We start from the raw sequence: 20,348 nt of genomic DNA, 5'->3' as shown, positions 1-20,348 counted from the left end.
TTTTTTAAATATAGGTATTTGTCCATTTGTATATATTTTATTTAAAAATTTTAGTAATCTTTGATGAATTTGTTTTCCGTCAAATTTATACAGTTCGGAGATTATCCCATCTTCACCTGCTGATTTGCCATTTTTTATTTTATTTAGTTTGTCCTTTAATTCGTTCATTGCTATCATATCATTTAAGGTATTTTGTAAGTTTCTGGAGTAATTATTTTTGATGCCGGTATTATCCGTCCAAAGATCTGTAAAGTAATCCAAAAATTCTTTTACATCTATTTCACAATTTATATTTGAAGTTTCTTTTATATCTGCATTCCTGTGTTTTATTATTTTGCACGCACAGGGTCTTATTTTGTATATGTCATTTTCTATATATGATACAGTGCGGTTTAAGACATCTAGAATCAATTGCGTAGACTAGCGTGATTTTTAAGCTTTTTTCATTTATATACGTTGAACGTGGCTATTTTAACAGCATAGATTATATTCACTTAGATTAATCTATAGAAACTTTCAAGTCATTAATCGCTCACATGGAAACGGTACTGATGAAGTGACGGTAGAGGGTGAGGCGCCTAGTTGAGGTTAAGTTCAGAATGGTAAATCTGGTTTTAGTTTCTAAAAGTTGTTAAGCATTCTTTAAATTTCTTTTCACACCATGAATATTATCGACGTCAGGTTTTCAAATGGACTTTTGGTGTTATTTTATTTATTTTTATATTTTGGTTGCAGATTGTTTTTGAGGGGAAGTTTATGGATCTGAAATACTGTCAGATTTTCTGATGTTCATTTTCGTGGTAAATTGATGTCAAGAAATAGTTAATTAATTAGGCAGTGGAGTGAGTATAAAGGACCCACACGCATACGTGCATACGCGCGTACACACACACACACAAACAAACAATCACATTCTACAGTGAGAGAATTTCTTCTGTACATCAGAGTTTACCTGCCAGGGGAAATGATACAGAATTATATGCTATCTGTTGGGAAATTTCCTGATGCGTTATTATTGGATTATGTCTCATGTAATATCTCACTAGTGGCCTGAGAAACCGTTTAACTGCAGTGTTCAGCATGATCATAAGACTTTTACCCATACGATATGTAAGAAGAAAGTTAAAAAAAAAAACCGGAACCATGTAATTCTTGGAATCAACCAAGTCAACAGCCGCTTCAGGCTCCCGATATGCAAAGCGCAGATATTTCACAGGCTGGTGAAGTCCACCTATCAACTAATGATCTCGTTGGCATTGTCTCCGACTAGGAAGCTGTCCATGTGTGGCTGCTGTTCTCGCCAGTGTCGCCAAACATCGTTTGGGAAAACTGGTCACAGAAGTGTAAAGCGAGATATGTTTGGCTAGAGGGGGGGGGGGGGTACATGATGCTGGTCAGCAGCCCATTAATGGCACAGATTTAGTTTGATTTAGTTTCCTCAAACAGAAGCACTGTACAAAATGCTACTTCCCTTTTGTTTATTCATAACGTTTTGGTATATGAATGTTAAGAAAAAAAGAAGAAATCTGAAGTAATCGACGAATTAAATATTTGCGAATAAACTGCCTCAAGACAGTTATAAGTTATTAATAGTCATATTTATTTTTCTACGTTAAAACAAAATAAGCATTTTAATTAACACTTTATTACATGTATGGAGAACAGTTTGTCAATCTTAGGCTCCTTGATTCATTCGTTGTCTGGCGGAAAGGGATTGAAATGTACAACACTTCATCGTCCTAAATTTCTAACATCATCATCTTCCGTTCGAGCGAAGTTTGGAAATAATGCATTGTTTGAACGAGTTATTGATCATCTCTTAGTCTGCTTAAAAGGGAGAATTGTGCCGCGATCGTGCTCCTCCTTCTCCTCTTGAAGTAAAGAAATATCGCTAGGGCTGAAAGCAGACTCACTACTACTAATGCAGCCACTGCTATTCCAGCAATTCCACCTGCAAAATGAGAACCTTCAACTGAAATTCTTTCTGATATCCAAATATTAAAAAGGCTTAAAACTTGTCATAAAACATTATTTTAGAAAATGATAATAAATATCTATTGTTATTTTTGACAAGCTATTTGTCCAATTCTTCAACAATATATGACCGCTGTTAGACATAAGCAGACATGTTAGGAGCATAAAAATCAATACTTATAACAAATAATAGTAAATAATTGTTGGCTAAAGAAATTACAATTGTTATTGAAGTTGGAATAAGTGAACACCGAATACCGAATGGTAAAAATGTTTTACTTTTTTTCACGCATGCTATTAAAGTTAAAATATGCGACATGTTGCATTGTTTCATATATACATATGCCATTGATAACGATGATTTGAACAGCAGGTATCCCTTCCAGTAAAAAAGTAAAGTAATACGTTTATTAGAGAATTGCAGAGATCGTCGTAAATTTGTTTAAATGGCTCATTATGCATATACGAACATTTCGATCAGGATTATAGCTACTCCTAATCTCATCTCAGTTTATTCAATGTTTTACTCTTTGGTAATCTAATTTCTTAAGAGAAGAAAGATAAAAAAGTTCCAAGGAGGCATTTCCTAATTATTTCTATTATTGTAATTTTAATACGAAATTCCCCAAAAAGAATCAATAGCCGCTTAGGAAAGAAAACACACATAATAACCCTAGACTAAGAGGTAATTTTCATTCTCGTTCCTACACACTTCGTCTATGTCAATTATAGTGCGGGTTTCAGCTATACCTTCGTATATCCAACTAATATCGCCCAAGTTTCTTTTCTTTACTAATTCAGCTTTAATATATACTGCCATGGTTACGATATCCTAGCAATTACTCTCATTTCTAAATATCTTTGCGCCATCACAGAGCCATAAGGGATGCAACAAATGACTTCGACTCCTTTCCATAGTCTGAATATTTTTTTTCACTCTCAAATTCTTCCAACACATCTGCTCTGACAGAATAACCGCTAACAATACCGCAAACCAATATCCAAGCTTGGCATAGCATGAAGTGTACCACCCTATTGGAAATAACATTCAGCACATTACAAGTGACTCCAACTTCGCACCAAAGCAACACTGGAATTCAGAATAGATGTAAACCATCAGTCGAGAAATCCAAATCACACTTTCAGAGACCCAATTGCTTTTTGAGCAGAAGATTCAAAGAGCACATGAGCTCCTGATCTTCCCCTCCTTCAGAGCTACTGAATCCAACGGCTACTCTTCCTTGTTAATGCCTCTGCCATGTCTGTGTTGTAACATCCTAACACAACCGAACTTGTCCTCTTCCTACAAAATCGACTACGGCAATCCTTGCATTATCAAGAATAGCCCAGCGCTTGTTTTCTTTGGTCTTTTCACAGAAAGATATCAGAAAAAACATGAATAACTCCGACAACACTCTCCATTCCTGAACTAATTATACCTTCATTATGGAAGTAACAACTTTGGCTTTCTAATGCAATTAGATCTAATACAATTACATTGAATACAATTAGACCTCAAACCAGTCATCTCTGACTCAGAGCTAATATTCTTCTTAAATAATTCTTTTTCATTAAACTGAATAAATATATCTTCTTGTTCTTCCTTAGTAGACTTTAGTTCAAACAACTTATCAGAAACGAATTACGCTGCTATAGCAAATTACCTCTTACGACAAAGGACTCAGAATAAATTCTGTTGGCTTTACTCTTCTCTAAATACTCATTTCATTACTGATGAAATCATTTCTCCTTTTTGCTAAATAGAGTTTACTTCTTATCTGCAGTATTAGAAGAAAACAAAAAATGTTATCTTGCAACATAGAAATCTTCTATTTGTAATTTTATGTAATGACTGGAAGAAATAACACACACAGGATGAAGAAACTAAACAGTACTTCAAATTTTACTAATGTTTTATTCTTTTAAACCAATCAGGGGTGTTCTACTTCTAGATTTTTATCGTTGGTCGTCCCAAATGGGAAAGTAAACTGTTTACTCTGTTCCTCTCCATGGATAAATTAAAACAGTCTATAACTTTATGCTTATAAAATGTCCTTAAACTTCTACAGTGTTTCCTAGTGCTGACAGATCAACGATCATGGGTTTCTAACGGTATTTTTAAGGAACGTACAACGTAGACTAATATTATTAACTAAACCAAATTTAACTAATATTTCTATTATTTCGGAAACGTCGAATTGCCATCATCAGGAAACAAAATAAAATAAGATACGAAAGTGGTCTGAAGGTTCTCGGCCTCGACCATAGATTGCGACACTATCGGCAAGATTTTTTTCTCTCAGTTAGTAGATGTGTTGTAAGCATCCATGTGAAGTCATTCCGTCAAGCAGCTTGTTTTATACAGCTGTCTGAAGCAAACGTCTTGTCTGTATCCCTTGAAATGTATCGTTCTGTTATAAAATTCTTTATAAAAGAAGTTTTAACGGCAAAATAAATTCGTCGAAGTTCATAAACGTTTATGGGCACTCTTCTTCTTCGTTTTCGGCAACTAAGAAACGGCCTGCCGAATATAAACGTGTTCGTACCAGCCTTGAAGATGATCCACGTGAAGGATGTCCAAAAAGTGTACAACCACCAGAAATCAATGATCAAGTGCACGATATGGTATTGGATGACCGGCGAGTCAAAGTGCGAGAAATTGCTGAGACTATATGCATGTCAAAAGAACGTGTAGAATATATATTTTACATGAAGAATTATTGCATATAAAAAAGCATTTCGCAAGACCAGTGCCGCGTTAGTTCACAGCAGATGAAAAACGCACTTGCATGAAAATCTCTGGCCAGTGCTTGAAACGTTTTAACAATAATAAAAGTGATCTTATGCGCCGATTTATTACTATGAATGAGACTTGCATTCACCATTCCACCAGAATTCAAACAACAGTCAAGCCGGTTGTTCAGCACCAAAGAAGACAACGTCGGTTCCATCAGCAGGAATGGTCATGGCATCGGTGTTTTGAAATGCTAAAGGTATTTTGTTTATTAATTATCTTGAAAAGGGTAAAACAATAACCGGGGAATATTATTCCGATTTCTTAACCAGACTAGACGAAAATAATTGTGAGGAAAGATCCGGTTGAAGAGACTCGATTTTTTGATCTTTCATCAGGACAATGCCCCTGCCACGAAAGTGTTTTTTGCAATTGGAAAATTAAGGGATCTGCACTATGAATTGTTAAGACATCCACCCTGTTCCACACATTTGGCTCCTTCCGACTTCTGTGTCTTCCCAAAACTAAAACTCTTCCTCGCTAGGGAGCATTTTTATTCAAATCAAGAGGTGATTGCAACTGTAGAAGGGTATTTTGAGATCTTACTACAGCAACTGGATAATGGCCCTGGAGCATGGCTGGAATAAATGTATTAGTCTTAGGGGAGATTATGTTGAAAAATGAAAATAATTTTGAAATTATAAATTCGTTTTTTTATTGTTAGGCCGAGAACTTTTTAGACCACCTTGTACGTGCACGAACGTTTCGCACTAAGTAATGAAGCTGAAGCATGTCAATTGAGAGTAGGCCTAGAGTGCTGAATTGTAAATCAGAGTGGGCTGTATTGGGCACTCTTGGCTGTTGGGCTGAAGTGAGGAGGGAGGCTCTACAAACAAATAGAGGGGACACTCACTTATGTGTTCTGGCTGATGAATTGCAAATGAATTGAGAAACAGTCAGGTTAATTTTAACTGAAGAATTGGGCATGCGAAAATTTATGCGAAGTTTTGTGGCTAAGATCTTGACGAATGAACAGAAGCAGTGGCGGGTTCAAGTTGCATCTGATCTTTCTGCAAATAAGCACATGTTTCAGAGAGTGATTACGAGTGACGAAACCTTGTGCTTACAGTATGGTCTCGAAACAAATCGCCAAAGCATGCCGTGGAAAACCGCGAGTCCGCCACGTCCGAAAAAAACACGAATATCACTTTCGCAGTTCAAGATCATGCTGGTGTGTTTATTTGATCACAAGGACATTTTCATGAGCGCTATTTGAATGAACAGACCACCACCATCATTCCTCTGCTCTCTGTTGATCCTGTAAAAATATGGTAAATCTTAATCAACACATCTACTCAAAGTGTAGCTTCAAACCAAGAACCATTTCTCTCTTTCGAATTTCATGCAGTCCTTTCGAATAGCCTTCCGGATAAGTTTTTTCTAAAGAACTAAGTCCGCCCCCCCCCCAGCTGCTCTACAAGAAATAAATATTTTCCTATTTTTATGCTGAATTATTTATTCAAACGCAGTGTTCATATAGTATTATACATTTTCAGTATTCTATTGCGTGAAGTTGACGAGTATAATTAAACACAAACAAATCCTGAGCTGTGATTGCGACTGACGTTGTTTGATTGAATTTTAATACGAAGTCAGTCAAACAGTTTGCTATTGTTATACAACGAATATGTACAGAACAATATTAAGACATGTAACCTAAAAATGTAATTCAGTTGGACTTTCAGTTAAGAATCTTGCTTGAGTATGAATATATCAGCATCAAAAGTTGATTGGAAAGATTTCATTCAAAATTTAAGTTTAGTTATGAAAATAATTTAATATTTATAATTCTCAAGACCATGATTATATACTTACCGCCACATAACTGACACTCTTCTGATGTTTTATCGTCTGTTATCCTCTTAAATGATTTATAGTGAGGAACTATAATATATAAGTAATTTCAATTTTTTATAAACACCACTAGATTTAAAAGTTATAATGCGTACGATTTTTATTATAAAGCAATATTTCTAAATCATATCTCATTCACGAGGGACTAGATAGGTCATTGACTAAGTTTCTTTCTAATTTCTTAATCTAAACATATCAGCGCTAAAAGTAAAATACCACGTAATGTGTAATATATCTGGCTCTAAAAATCACGTATCGAGATTTGGCTTTATAGTTAAATTTTAAGACGGTGATCATAAATCAATCCGTATATATTTTCAGTTTCATACTATGTTTATTTCAATATATAAGCAGCCCATTTTATACAATATGTTATGAGATATTTCGCCAAAAGATACACTACTATAGAACAGACTGTGAAGATTCTCATTATTGTGCATATATATATATATATATATATATATATATATATACCGTGAATTAGTTATGCATTCGTAACACCCCCCCTCCCTCCCCACACAAATATTGATTTACATGTTCGGCGCGATAACGAAATCCGACTTGATATATCAAGTGCGGCTACTATAAATTGGCAACACCTATCTCCTGTGCGTAGTCAGTAAATATCTGGAAGGAATTGGGAAACGTAGGGACGTAAGCCAATTTGACCGCTTGCAGATAATTGGGACCGGAGGACAGGTGCCAGTATTTTGGAAACAGCATGAAGACCTAATGCAGAAGTGTTAGACTCAATTGTACAACGAGCCATTTGCCATACGTGTGTATCTCTGGTGGGCAGTAAAACATTTTCAACTAAACAAAAACTGCAATAATTAAAATCGATGGAAAGTGAAAGAATGAGTATAAATAAACTGGAAAATTAATAATGAAACTTAATTTATTCTTAGTCATTACAAGACTATAATATTAATTTTATGTCTTGTATGAGGGTCAACATAGCATTCTGAAGGGTCGATCATGCCTTAGTAATTTATTTGCTTTTTTTCATAATTGAGTAACAGTTGAGTTGGATAACGTAAATGGCTACGCTATGATTTTGCTGGATTTGGAAAGGTATTTAACATAATACCATCTGGAACACCGTTATAAAATTAGAACAAAAGAGAATGGATATGTCTCTGGTTGACATTGGATACGAAAGTGGGTAAGAGGGTGCGCGCTGAACTGATATCAAAAAGGTTTATATGGAGGGGCAGCATGAGGTCGAAAACAGGAAGCTAGTGGTGTGCTAGGACCATTGCTGAGTGATCTGCACATGAATGATACAGAGAATAACTTGAATGTACACAGTCAGTTGTTTCCTGATGATGCGAAATTAGGTAGGGCAATAGTTTATCAAGATAATGTGAAGCGTTTGCAGGATTATTTAATAGGCCTCCAGTATGCGCAGAAGATAATGGTTATGAGTTTAGTGTGGAGATATGTAATGGTATGCATTTTGGAATAAACAGATTACAAGCCGTCTATCATATTGATGTCACTGCACTCCAGGAACTAGATGAAGTTAAGATTTAGTGTGGCGGTAAACAAAGAATTAAAGTTTAGAGGACATATTGCTAAGGTTGTCATTAGCAATATGTCATATTAACAAGTAGAGATAATGTAGTTGTTATTCCGCTTTATAAGGCTTTTATATGCCCACATCTGGATTAATGTGCTCACGTTTGTTCCCCTGAGTTTCTTTGGAATGAGGAAGAGGTGAATAGGATTCACAGGGAAATGAACAAGATAATGAGTTTTGTGTGGAATGTTTTCCTATGAAGGTGTGTGTGTGTGGATTTCAGAAGTTGGTTGATAGGAGAAATAGAGAGGATACGATTTTTTTTTTGTTTTGTTTGGACAATTGTGAATAAATGGAATGGGTTGCCAGAGTCAGCTGTGAGTGCGTTGTCTGTACATCGATTCAGGGTGAGTTGGGATAGATTTAGACTCCAGCGATAAGTCTTCGGACTGCATGAATAATTAAAATTAATTAATTTGTAATTGTCATCTTCATCATTAAAAAACAGAAGGCACATCACAGCTATAGGATCAACTTACAGCAAACAAATAGGTACCAGTAACGTCTAGAATATCACAAAAAGCTGTTCTATCTCCCTGTTCTATTATGTTTAATATATATACAAACACAAGATATTAGCCATCTTCCCCTAAACAGTAATATCTTCCCAAACGCAGACGACTCAGCCACAGTATCCATTCACAACGCAAATATAGGTTACACAAATATGCAACACGATACGAGTCTGTTCACCAACTTGCTAACTGAAAACGGCATATGAATACAACTTGCAAAAACAATGCTAATGATATTCAAAAACCTAGAGTCGTACCTATAGACACTACATATATCACTATCCGACATTCATCCACAAAGTGCTGAACTAAAATCCACAATCATCACATAGGTGATAACAATACACGACCTCGGACTATACTTCGATGCTAATCAAAGTTGGAATAGCAATTCAAATTATTTGCGCAATAAACTCATGATAATTGCAAGCAAACTATATCGATTAAAAGATATTGCTCCGAGAAACTTGAAAATACTAATATATGAATATTACGTGAAAACATTTTAAGGTACGCAAATACATAATTTTCATTCAATACCGACTGCAAACTAAACTGATTACAATTGTTGCTAAATAAAATGTAAAACTAATTTTCTAAGAACAACTATGACAATCTAAACTTATACTAGAAACAAGAATAGAACACACAATATAAAAAGTGAAACACTTCTGCCACTATACACTAAAGCTAAAACATTATTTCAGTCCAACCTTCAGAGCAACCAGAACAACATATCAGATAAGAACACCACAGTCAACATATATATATATATATATATATATATATACGAAGGTTGTATGAAACGGTCTCGGCCTCGACCATAGATGGCAACACTATCGGCAAGATTTCTTTCTGTAAGTTGATAGATGTGTTGTAAGTATCCATGTGAAATTGCAAGTCATTCCATCAAGTAGTTTGTTTTAAACAGCTGTCTAAAGCAAAAGTGTTGTCTGTATCCCTTGAAATGTAAAATTATAAAATATAAAATTAAGTTATAAAATAAAATAAAGTTATAAAATTCTTTGTGAAAGAAAGTTTAACGCCAAAAGAATTTAATTCGAAGTTTCATTAACGTTTATGGGCACACGCTTCTCCTTCATTTTCGACAATTAAGAAATGCTCTGCCCAGTTTAAACATGGCATACCAGCCTTGAAAACGGTCCACGTGAAGGATGTCCAAAAAGTGTAACAACACCAAAAATCATTGATCAAATGAAGGTATGCTATTAGATGACCGGCGAGTCAAAATGTGTGAAATTGCAGAGACTATAGGCATTTCAAAAGAACGTGTACGGATATATTTTGCATGAAGAATTGAAAATGAAAAAGCTTTGCGCAAGATGGGTCCCGTGCTTGCTCACAGCGGACTAAACGCATTCGCATGAAAATCTCTTGGAGCGTTTTAAAAAGAACAAAACTCATTTTGTGCGTCCATCTATTAATATGGATGAGAATTGGATACACCATTACACACCAGAATCCATACAGCAGTCAAAATGAACAGAAGATGGTTGTTCAGCGGGGAAGAAGACAAAGTTTGTTCCATCAGCAGGAAAGGTCATGGTATCGGTGTTTTGGCATTTTGCTAAATACTAAATGTATTTTGTTTATTAATTGTCTTGAAAAGGGCAAAACAATAACGGCAGAATATTATTCCGATCTTCTAACCATACTAGACGAAAAAAATAATGAGAAAAGACCTGGTTTGCAGAAGAAAAAAATCATCTTTTATCAGGAAAATGTACCTGCCCACAAAGATGTTTTGACAGTGGGAAAAATTAAGACATCTGCACAATGAGTTGTTGGAATATCCACCCTATTCCTCACATTTGGCTCCCACTGACTTCTATCTCTTCCCAAAACTAAAAATCTTTCTCGCTGGTCAGCGTTGCTCCTCGAACAAGAGGTAATTGCAGCTGTAGAGGGGTAATTTGCGAATGTTACTGAGGAGCACTGCAGAGACGGGATAATGGCGCTGGAGACCCTTTGAAATAAATGTATTAGTCTTAAGGGAGATTATGTTGAAAAATAAAAATAATTTATATATATATATATATATATGTTGAAAAATAAAAATAATTTATATATATATATTTATATATATATATATATATATATATATATATAGAGAGAGAGAGAGAGAGAGAGAGAGAGAGAGAGAGAGAGAGGGAGAGAGAGATATATACAGGGTGTTCGGGATAAATTTGACAGTTTCGTAAGGAAAAAGAAAATCTTCTTTGTATCTATTAAATTTAATGAATTGACAAAAAAACATTACAGGCAGAGTTAATTACAATACTATCAACAAGATTTACTCAAAATAACCACCATTAGCATCGATCACAGCTTCAATTCTGCTTCGGAACCTCGAACAAGCTGATGCTACAGTCTCCCTGGGAAGGGCCGCAAAAACTGTTTTAATTTTATCCATTAACTGGGCTTTTGTATTACTGGAAGTGCGATTGGTGTCTTTTTCAACTGCGCCCCATACAAAATAATCCATGGGGTTAAGGTCTGGGGAGTTTGGAGGCCAAACATTTGGACTGGTGAAGTCGTAGAAATTTTCAGACAACCATTTTTGACTTTTCCCAGAGGTGTGGCAAGGGGCCGAATCCTGCTGCCATACATACGGCCTACCATTGGCTACCCTTGTTATCCAGGGCTTGACTACAGTTAGCAACTCCACGAACAAAGCCCGAATTCCAATGCCAGGGTTCTTCAACACCTGTTCCGGCAGATTTGCGAGGAATTCTGCTGTACGAACGCAATCAGATCATCTGCTAGGGATCTTTCTTCTTGCTACATCCTCGTAGTCACCATTGCAAGTCTCTAGTTCATGCCTGATTGTTTTTTCTGTATTCAGGGAGCATTGGGCAGCAGTCGTAATATCCTTATTTTGATGGCGGGCACGAATCATCATGATACAAGTTATTCTCTTCCATGATTCAGGTGGGTTCCAGCTATCCATCCTGTCTGACATCTTGTATATGAATGAAGAAGGGTCCAAACTTTTAAATGAAGAGAAGTGTGTGTTAATACATGTAACTTACGGAAAAATATAATTAATTATAAATATGTCAAATTTATCCCGAACACCCTGTAGATATAGATATAGATATAGATATATATCTTTTTTGTAGAGACGTTTTGTAGAGAAGTAAAATATCTGTATTAAACACAGAATCTATAAAAAATATCAAAAGGAAAACACAAAACAAAAAATGCAAAAAAATATAAATATTGATACAAAATCATGCCATTATTATTATTATTGTTATTATTACTATTGAACTGTGCGCTGTAAATGCTGCATTATATAGTGAACTGGATGAATATTTGTGCCAATATATAAACACGATGGATAAATGTTTAGTTAGTTTTAAAAAATATATATGTATATTTATAAAGAATTAAGTACTCTTAAGCAGATTAAGTGAATTAAGCAAAAAAGTATTATTATTATTATTATTATTATTATTATTATTATTATTTAGAGAACTGTAATATAATTTGGAAATTAGATAACAACGAAGAACGAGAAAATGTAGGAAGAATTTAATATTGCATTTACCTTTCTTAGTCTTGCAGATATAGCCCAACTCATTCCTGCAGTCAGCGTCATTCCATTTTAAAGAAGGCAAAAGAACTTCAACACATTTCTCGTCCTTACTGCTAGGCTCACCAATTTCCCAATTTGTGAATTCAACAGAACTGTTATCATGCCATGCGAAGCCACCTGCGAATGAGATAGAACATTTCAGTTATTTATTGTAAAGTAATGAGATTATAGGTATACAAGTAATTTTTAATACTGGAAATGGATAATTTCACTTTTTTTCATGTCTTGCAGCAGTCTATCTGACGTTGAATTCGTGGTGTTTTAACATCCTACAGCTAATTATTTAAACTTTATCCAAACAGTTTGCAGCTTTTTTCATTATTTTGATTATACCCTGTACATCAACTTCTGTTTAGCGATCATTGCCTCAGAGGAGCGTTTTGTATTTATGCTCTATAAAACTTTCTAACTTGTTAGTGAAGTTCATGAGAATCTTAATAGTATCTTTACGCATATAATTCAAATAAATCAATTCGCTTTCTGTCTTTCTTCACAATAATCGAATTTCACATCCATACCTAACTACTGAGAGTACCATTATTTTGAAAAGTTAAACTTTCCTGGTGGCCTTATTCATACCTGTATATTTCACAATTTTTGTCAGTTTTTACACAGTTTTTTTTTCATAACTTTCAACTATTTCTATTTTATCGTCCTCTATTATAAATTCGTTTTACTTGTCAGAAGCCATCGCTTTTCTTTTGCTGACGTTTAAGTTAAGCCCAGCTTTGACCAATGAACCAATGAACCAAACTCTCCAGATCTTCGTTAGTTTCTGCTAAGAATGTTTTATCATCTGCATATTTTAAATTATTTACTTTTGTCCACCTATCTTAATTCCACCTGGGTCTTTGTCTATCTTAGCTATTCTCATAATATATTCACTAAAAAAATGAAATTTATTTATTTATGTAGCGTATGGCTCACGCATGAAAAGTTACATTACAATAATCATTAGTATATATAAACATAATACTTAATGCATTATACATTATACCTATGTAACGTAACAATACATGATGTAGTCATAAAAGAGACACTCCTGAATCCTACATGAAGCGCAGATGATTATGCAGTCGACTGCGATTGCTGTGTACCGTGGACGAAGTCCGACATTGTATGACCGTTGGGCACGTTCTGCTGTAATATCACTAATTGTGTGGTGGGTGATCCACAGTCGTACCTGGATGAGTCAATCGTGCCTCACTCGGAGAGGCGGTCTGCATATCTTCCCTGATTGGTGCAGACTCTGTTAAGGGTAGACCAAGATTTTCCTGGTAGGTGGAAACCAAAATGCATCTGTGTTGAGTCCACTAATTGGTGGAGTGTTGGAGTGTTACCTCCACAAGACTTTTCGCTGTTAAGATTGGAGCGTGCCTTGATTTTAACCTATTTATTTCTAGGATTGGGATCTATTTGTGGGTTGGGAGATCTTGGATTTCCATAATTGTGACGTATTCAGATTGAAGAAAGTTGAATCTGCAGAAGGTGAGATGTTGCTTAACACTGAAAGCCAGTAGGTTGGAGTTGATTTGACTGTTCTTGAAATAAGGTGCATAGTGGTGTTAATCTGAGTGATTCATGTCTTTGCGAAAAAAATAAATTAAAAACTCATTTGGAAAAACACCGTTTTTCCAAAGATTCTTTTTACTGATTTTTACTAATACTTTTTGGTTAACAGCTTACTTCTCAAGACAATTAGATGCAAAGGTATTACAACTGATCTCATTACAATTCAGAGTTTCTTGTAATCTACTTAATCAAAAGCTTTCTTATAATCAATAACACACATGAATACTTCCTTCTGATATTCTCTTTTTACCTCCATAAACCATCTCATCTTTGCTCTCTGGTCTATAGTGCTCTTTCTCTCTCTCTCTCTCTCTCTCTCTCTCTCTCTCTCTCTCTCTCTCTCTCTCTCTCTGTCTCAACATAATGAATTCATCGACGTCTTTAGGCATCAACATCCAGATAAGAAGTCCTACACATGGAAGTCAGCAATCACAGCGACTAGTAGGCCACTCTACAAGTACGACTGGACAGATACTATATTTCCAAACAAACCTTCCCCTCTCGTTAGAAACATCTCACACATTCCTTTCTGCATCTCAGATCATTACTTCGTCAAGATGTAACTTTTTTATCTTTGGAAGCATCCAAATCAGGAAATGCCTATTGGATCCTGAAAGATCCAGATTACATAAGAGACACTCAAGCTTTAATAACCAACCTCAATCACTCGAAAGTGGATACAGAACCGATGAAAACATGGTGGCCCCACCTAAAATCCCAAATAAAATCCTTTACGCAGATCTACACTCACCAGAAAAATCAACAGAGGTACATTAGAATCCAACAACTTGAAGAACAGCTCAAGTATCTCCCAGAAGAAAGCCCTGAATACCATTCTGCCTTCAAAGCCATGCAAATACACGCAGAATTATTGGAAACAGGTGCCCTACTTCGATCACAGCATACACAAATAAATCTTTCAGATGCCCGACAAAATATGCTTTCTCTTTTGAAAAAAAATGCCATGCAGCAAACTCCATCTCTGCTATCAGACTTCAAGATGGCAGCATCACAGAAGATTCAAGTAAAATCACTTCTGAAATCCTACAATACTACAAGAATGCATACAGTTCCACACGAACATCTCATCATGCCATTCACGAAATATTGAAAGAAACAAAACAAAAATCTCTAGAACAGATCAGAACCATTTAGAAAACAAAATCATGCTAGATGAACTGAAAGCTGCATGCACATCCTTGCAAAGAACAAACCACCCGGCCTTTATGGTCTCACGTCAGTTTTTACAAGTTTTCTACTCGGACCACTTCTCCTCAAAACACTGCAAGAAGCCTACCTTAAGTCAAGGCTTCGGTAGCGCAATTGATACCGAAGAAGGGAGAGTACACGGATATCCAAAACTGGCGTCCAAACTCCCTAATTAATACCAATTGCAAAATCATTTTCAAAGTTATAGCAAACCGAATAAAGCCAACACTGCCTGAAGTTATTGGCCATCATCAAACGTACTCTGTCCCAGGAAGATCAATACATGAAAACTCCATTTAATTAGAGATCTCATCCACGTCACGAACAGCCAACATGAAAACCTCGCACTTGTCAGTCTTGATCAGGAAAAGACTTTCGATACGGTAGAGCACGAGTACCTTTATGAAGTTCTAAAGACATTTCGCTATTGTCTTCTCATCATTGAAACAGTGCAATTGCTACACAGAGATTCGCTCCTGTGTTTAAAAATCAACAACCGGCTTACTCGCACTTTATCATACTCTAGAGGGATCAAGCAAGGATGTCTTCTCTCTCTGGAAAATTATACACACTGACCACAGACCCTCCTTAAAGAGAGTACACAGCCCCGTCATCTTGAAACGAACCAGCATAAGGAATCCACATAAAAAATAACCCTATCAGCATAACTCGATTACGTCACTGTAATAACTCGAAATCAAGAAGAAATGACAGTAACCGAGGAAGCACACAGACTATACGCACAAGTCTTAGGTGCCAAATTAAATTCTTCAAGAACGACTGGCAAATGGGAGGATAGAAATGATTCTCCGATCGAATGTAGCCGATCAAGTGAAGGACAAAGATACTTAGGTGTGCACCTCGGCAACAGAAGAATATATAACACACTGAACTGGACACAGCTGCTGAACCGTTTTAACAGGTGCTAGCTAAATGGAATATCATTAATTCCATGTCTTCACTTATAGGAAGAGTACTAATAGTTAACCAGATGGCTGCGAGTGTGTTATAGCATACCCTCAAAATACTCACCGCACCCCTGAAGAATTTATTCACCACATTCAAAAGGCAATCAAACGTTTCCTATGGAACAATACTAACTGGACAACATACTCTGAACTCTGCAAGCCACTCAATAAGGGAAACCAAGGCCTGATTTCCTTTGAAAATAAGATTACATCCATCAGGATAATCCTTCTGGTAAGAGACTTCAGTCAAGTCATGCTTACGTAACCACCTTCGATTACATCATGAAATCATCCACCCGAGAACTTACACTTTCCACAATCCTCCGAATGGCCATTTCTACACCATCTCCTATTAAACTACCTCGTTTTTAGAAATATGCACTACGCATACAGCCAAGTGGACTACTGGAATTTAGTCCATACAAAAGAGAACAAACAAACACAAATGTGCAATTTCCTCTTCATCTCCGCCTAGGCCGTCATTTACAGTTTCTACCTTAAGCACACAAGAAGTAACCAGCACCCATCCATCACTGAATTGGAACGAACCCTCATGAGTAGCCTACGGCGGAAACTACAAAGCAGGCTTTCACTGGAATTTGATTACCACAAAGAAATAGGAACTCTCACAAAATTCATAGAGGAGAGAAATCCAACTGGTACCCTGTGCTGGATTGTCAACGACAATACGCTTCAGCTGAAGAATAACTAAAAGTGATGCCTATCTGTAATATTGACGATTACTGAAAAGACACATCATGCCTACCAGTAATGTACCTTTTTTCCCTTCATTTCTATTGCATATCTAAAAAGAAAATTCTTTTTTCCTGCAATATGCATTCTTATAATCTACCTCCCTCTCAGTGTTTGTTTGATCACTTTCAGCATAACTTCTCTCGTATATGAAATTAAACCGATGGTTCTATAATTTTCGCAATTTCTGGTTTCGATTTATTTAGAATTGCACACACCTGGAAAATAATAATGATTAAGTAGATAGGAGATTATATGAAATATATGAAAAATCTTTAATTATAAAACACATATACCATCACGTTTTCTTGTCAATCCGATCCATACTGCAGTTCGTGCATTCTTCATTTGCATTCCCAGAACTTTCACCTCTTCTTCAGAGTGAACGCTTGCTAGTGTTCCTCCTGTAAAATAATGAGATATATAAAGTATCTGTTAGTTAATGATAGTAATCATATATGTTTAAATATCTCCAGCTGTATGGAGGAAACCTTCGGTAATAGAAATTTTCAAATGTTAGTGAAATCAGATTAAGGGTTATCATGGATAAGATGTTCACTATTGTCAGCAATGAATCTCCTGTAATACTTTCTAAATATACTTCAATTATACAAGAATTATAGATCCAGAAAATTATATTTGTATTCTTTGTAATTATTTTCGGTGTCTTACAATATTTGAGAAATTCATTTATCTGCACAATTCAGTGTTACTAACTCAATGGTTAAATATCTACACATTGTATATGTACTGCATTTCAGTAGCATTGAGAATAAATTGAGTGTTATACACTTTAGAATCCTTGCTCTGAGAGCAAATGGATCTTTTCAAAATACCTCAGATCTCCATTATTCAATATATAGCTAGTTACGACGATTATCGTATGCAGAATTTTTCACATTTTTCCGTTTCACACAAAAAACAACAGCGATATCTTATCACTAAGTTTGTAATGGGAAGACCTTATAGAATGAAAAGAGGAAAAACGGTCTGACTGGGGCACATCACTTGCCGTTCCAATGTTTGGTAGGTGCACCTGCAATATATATATATATATATATATATACAGTATATATATATATATATATATATATATATATATATATATATATATATATATATATATAGTATACATTATAATATATATACATTCATTTGTAGTCATTAAATCTATATTTTTTTCATATATATATATATATTTTTTTTTTTTTTATTTATTTATCTATATATAAAATAAAGACTTATTTCAAGCAAAGTTACCTCTTTTAAGGCACTTCCTGTTGGCTACATCCCAAATAGCCTTATTATTGCTTTCTACGAAATAACAGTAACCTCCTCCTATATCAAGCCAGTCATCCCGATCCGATGGACATGATGTATCGGCTTCTGGCGATAAAGTCACCACTGGTTCATCTAAAAATTCAAAATGAATTAAAATGGATCTGTGTTTATTATATATATACTGTATATATATATATAATAAATTTTTTAACTTGGGAATATTGTATATTAGGATAACTAAGTTATTTTATAAACTTGGTTATTTTAACTCCTAATCCCAAGTATGCAAACAATTAAGTTTGCGCCTGAAACAGAGTTCAAGACTAAAGATAGTACAACACCAGGGCAACTCACTGTAAAGTTGGGTAAAGCTCTGATTACTATTCTTAGTATTTTCCCAGAATGTAAAGCACATCTCGCTAGAAGATGTATACTGCAATGCATTATGGGTGTGATCACTACCCAGACCGGTTTCAACCGTTTTTGAGGTCTCCTCACTGAGTAGCTAGACCCTAAATAACAAGGTTATAGTAATACTGAGCCTTATCAACTTTACCTATAGAAGATGCAACAAGCTGTTTTTATTTTTAATAAAAATCTCTGGAGGAGATATAGATGTAATAAATTAATAAATTGTTGCAACTTCGATAGGTAAAGTTGATAAGGCTCCGTATTACTATAACCTTGGTATTTAGGGTCTAGCTACTCTCTGAGGAGACCTCAAAAAAGGTTGAAACAGGTCTGGGTAGTGACCCAGATATTGGATACAGAGATATAAACCTTGGGAGTGTCCTGTGTCTCTGTGTTGTTTTGAAGCCGCCGGTATAGTTGTTTATTGATTGATTGTTTTTGAAGCGTGGACATTGTGTGTGAAGGTTCCTTTGAGATGGTGTAGTAGTTCATTTTTAGCTCCTCCTCACTTGACAATACAGACCTGGATTTTTTTCGAGATTTCGAAGAAAAGGCCATCTCTACTGCTACACTTAAAACCTAAAATATGGCTCCGTTACGTGGATGATGTATTCCTTATTTGAGAATACGTTATACTGTAGATAACCTTCACATTTTTTTAAATCCCTTAAACAACTTCCACCCAGACATCAAGTTTGCCATCGAAATTAAAGAAAATGGATCTCTGCCGTTTTTAGACATCAAGCTTACTAAGACGCATGACTCCTTAAAAATCTCGATCTTCAGAAACCTGCGTGTGTCCTCACACAGCTATTCAGCATAGAAGTTAGGTATGATCTCCACTCTGGCTCATCGTGCCGGGTCTGTATTGTCAAATGACAAAGAGCTAAAAGATGAACTACAACAATCTCAACAAAAACTTCACAAATAATGGCTACGCTTCAAACACTCTCAATAAACAACAATACCACCGTCCTCGAAACAACAGAGAGACACAGGACAACCCCAGAACAACAACAACACAAAAACACACATACTCACACAATGTACAGTATATGTATATATGTGTGTGTGTCATTATACTAAATATCATATTTATGTTCTTTACGATGGATCGCTAGGCCTCAGGCAGCCGAAAGGAACATGGGAGAAGCTGGGGGGGGGGATCTGTTAGACACCGGGATGGTTGAATGAAGAAAGCTTTCTTTCGGTGAACAAAAGAAAGTAGAAAACTTCCTGATATTAGACGAAACGGTAATACAATATTAAGAGGTTTTAGAGCTTTAGCAATCCATTCAGAAATTCTTTTGATATATGGGCATTGAATTCAGTGAGATATTTGTAGGAGATTAGAGCCTTTTTTTGGCAAAACCTGTTTAAGGCTTGCTTTATAATGGAATTATTAAAGCTATTTTCATAAATGCAGACTTGATATAATTTAAGTCTTGCTGCCAAAGGTCTTCGATAGAAATATGTTATTATATTGATGAAATACTTGGTGAAACCGATATTCCGTAAACAGTCTTATTCTCTAATGACGATTAAACTGCATTAGATAAAAAGCTTACCATGTGACACTTCGCAGATAAAAGGTAGTCTCTCTTGACAGTTTTTTGTTAACCAGTGGCCATCGAGCGTCATAACTGTGCAATGGCGTCCCAAAGAGGTTTCTGATGGTTCGTCCCTACCCCAGTCGGTATAGACTACTGGCCAACCAGAAGTCCATGAAAAGCGTTGCTCCTTCTACAAATGGAAAAAATTGATAATATCGGTTTAAAAAAAAAGTAAAATATTTAAATTAGATTATTGTTGT

General features: G+C 35.5%; 1 protein-coding gene across 3 annotated transcripts in view; it reads right to left on the bottom strand.

The window, feature by feature from the left end:
* Window positions 1-1,582: 1,582 nt before the first annotated feature.
* Window positions 1,583-20,348, bottom strand: part of LOC150110334 (macrophage mannose receptor 1-like) — an 88,255-nt gene continuing 69,489 nt past the window's right edge. For all 3 annotated transcript variants that reach the window (XM_090392989.1, XM_090392992.1, XM_090392999.1), the window contains 6 exons: window positions 20,104-20,278; window positions 18,104-18,256; window positions 17,140-17,247; window positions 12,294-12,458; window positions 6,584-6,652; window positions 1,583-1,951 (listed from right to left, as the gene is read on the bottom strand). In XM_090392989.1, coding sequence (XP_090249115.1) covers window positions 1,806-1,951; window positions 6,584-6,652; window positions 12,294-12,458; window positions 17,140-17,247; window positions 18,104-18,256; window positions 20,104-20,278 — 816 coding nt within the window. In that variant the 3' untranslated portion in view covers window positions 1,583-1,805. The remainder of the gene's footprint in view (window positions 1,952-6,583; window positions 6,653-12,293; window positions 12,459-17,139; window positions 17,248-18,103; window positions 18,257-20,103; window positions 20,279-20,348) is intronic.

This window comes from Typopeltis vanoorti, chromosome 1, assembly GCF_054136105.1.
Source record: "Typopeltis vanoorti isolate ZY-2024b chromosome 1, IOZ_Tvanoo_1.0, whole genome shotgun sequence".
In the NCBI taxonomy this organism is placed as follows: domain Eukaryota; kingdom Metazoa; phylum Arthropoda; class Arachnida; order Uropygi; family Thelyphonidae; genus Typopeltis; species Typopeltis vanoorti.
The sequence above is the reverse complement of the archived record's forward strand: the minus strand, read 5'-3'. Positions and strand labels throughout refer to the sequence as shown.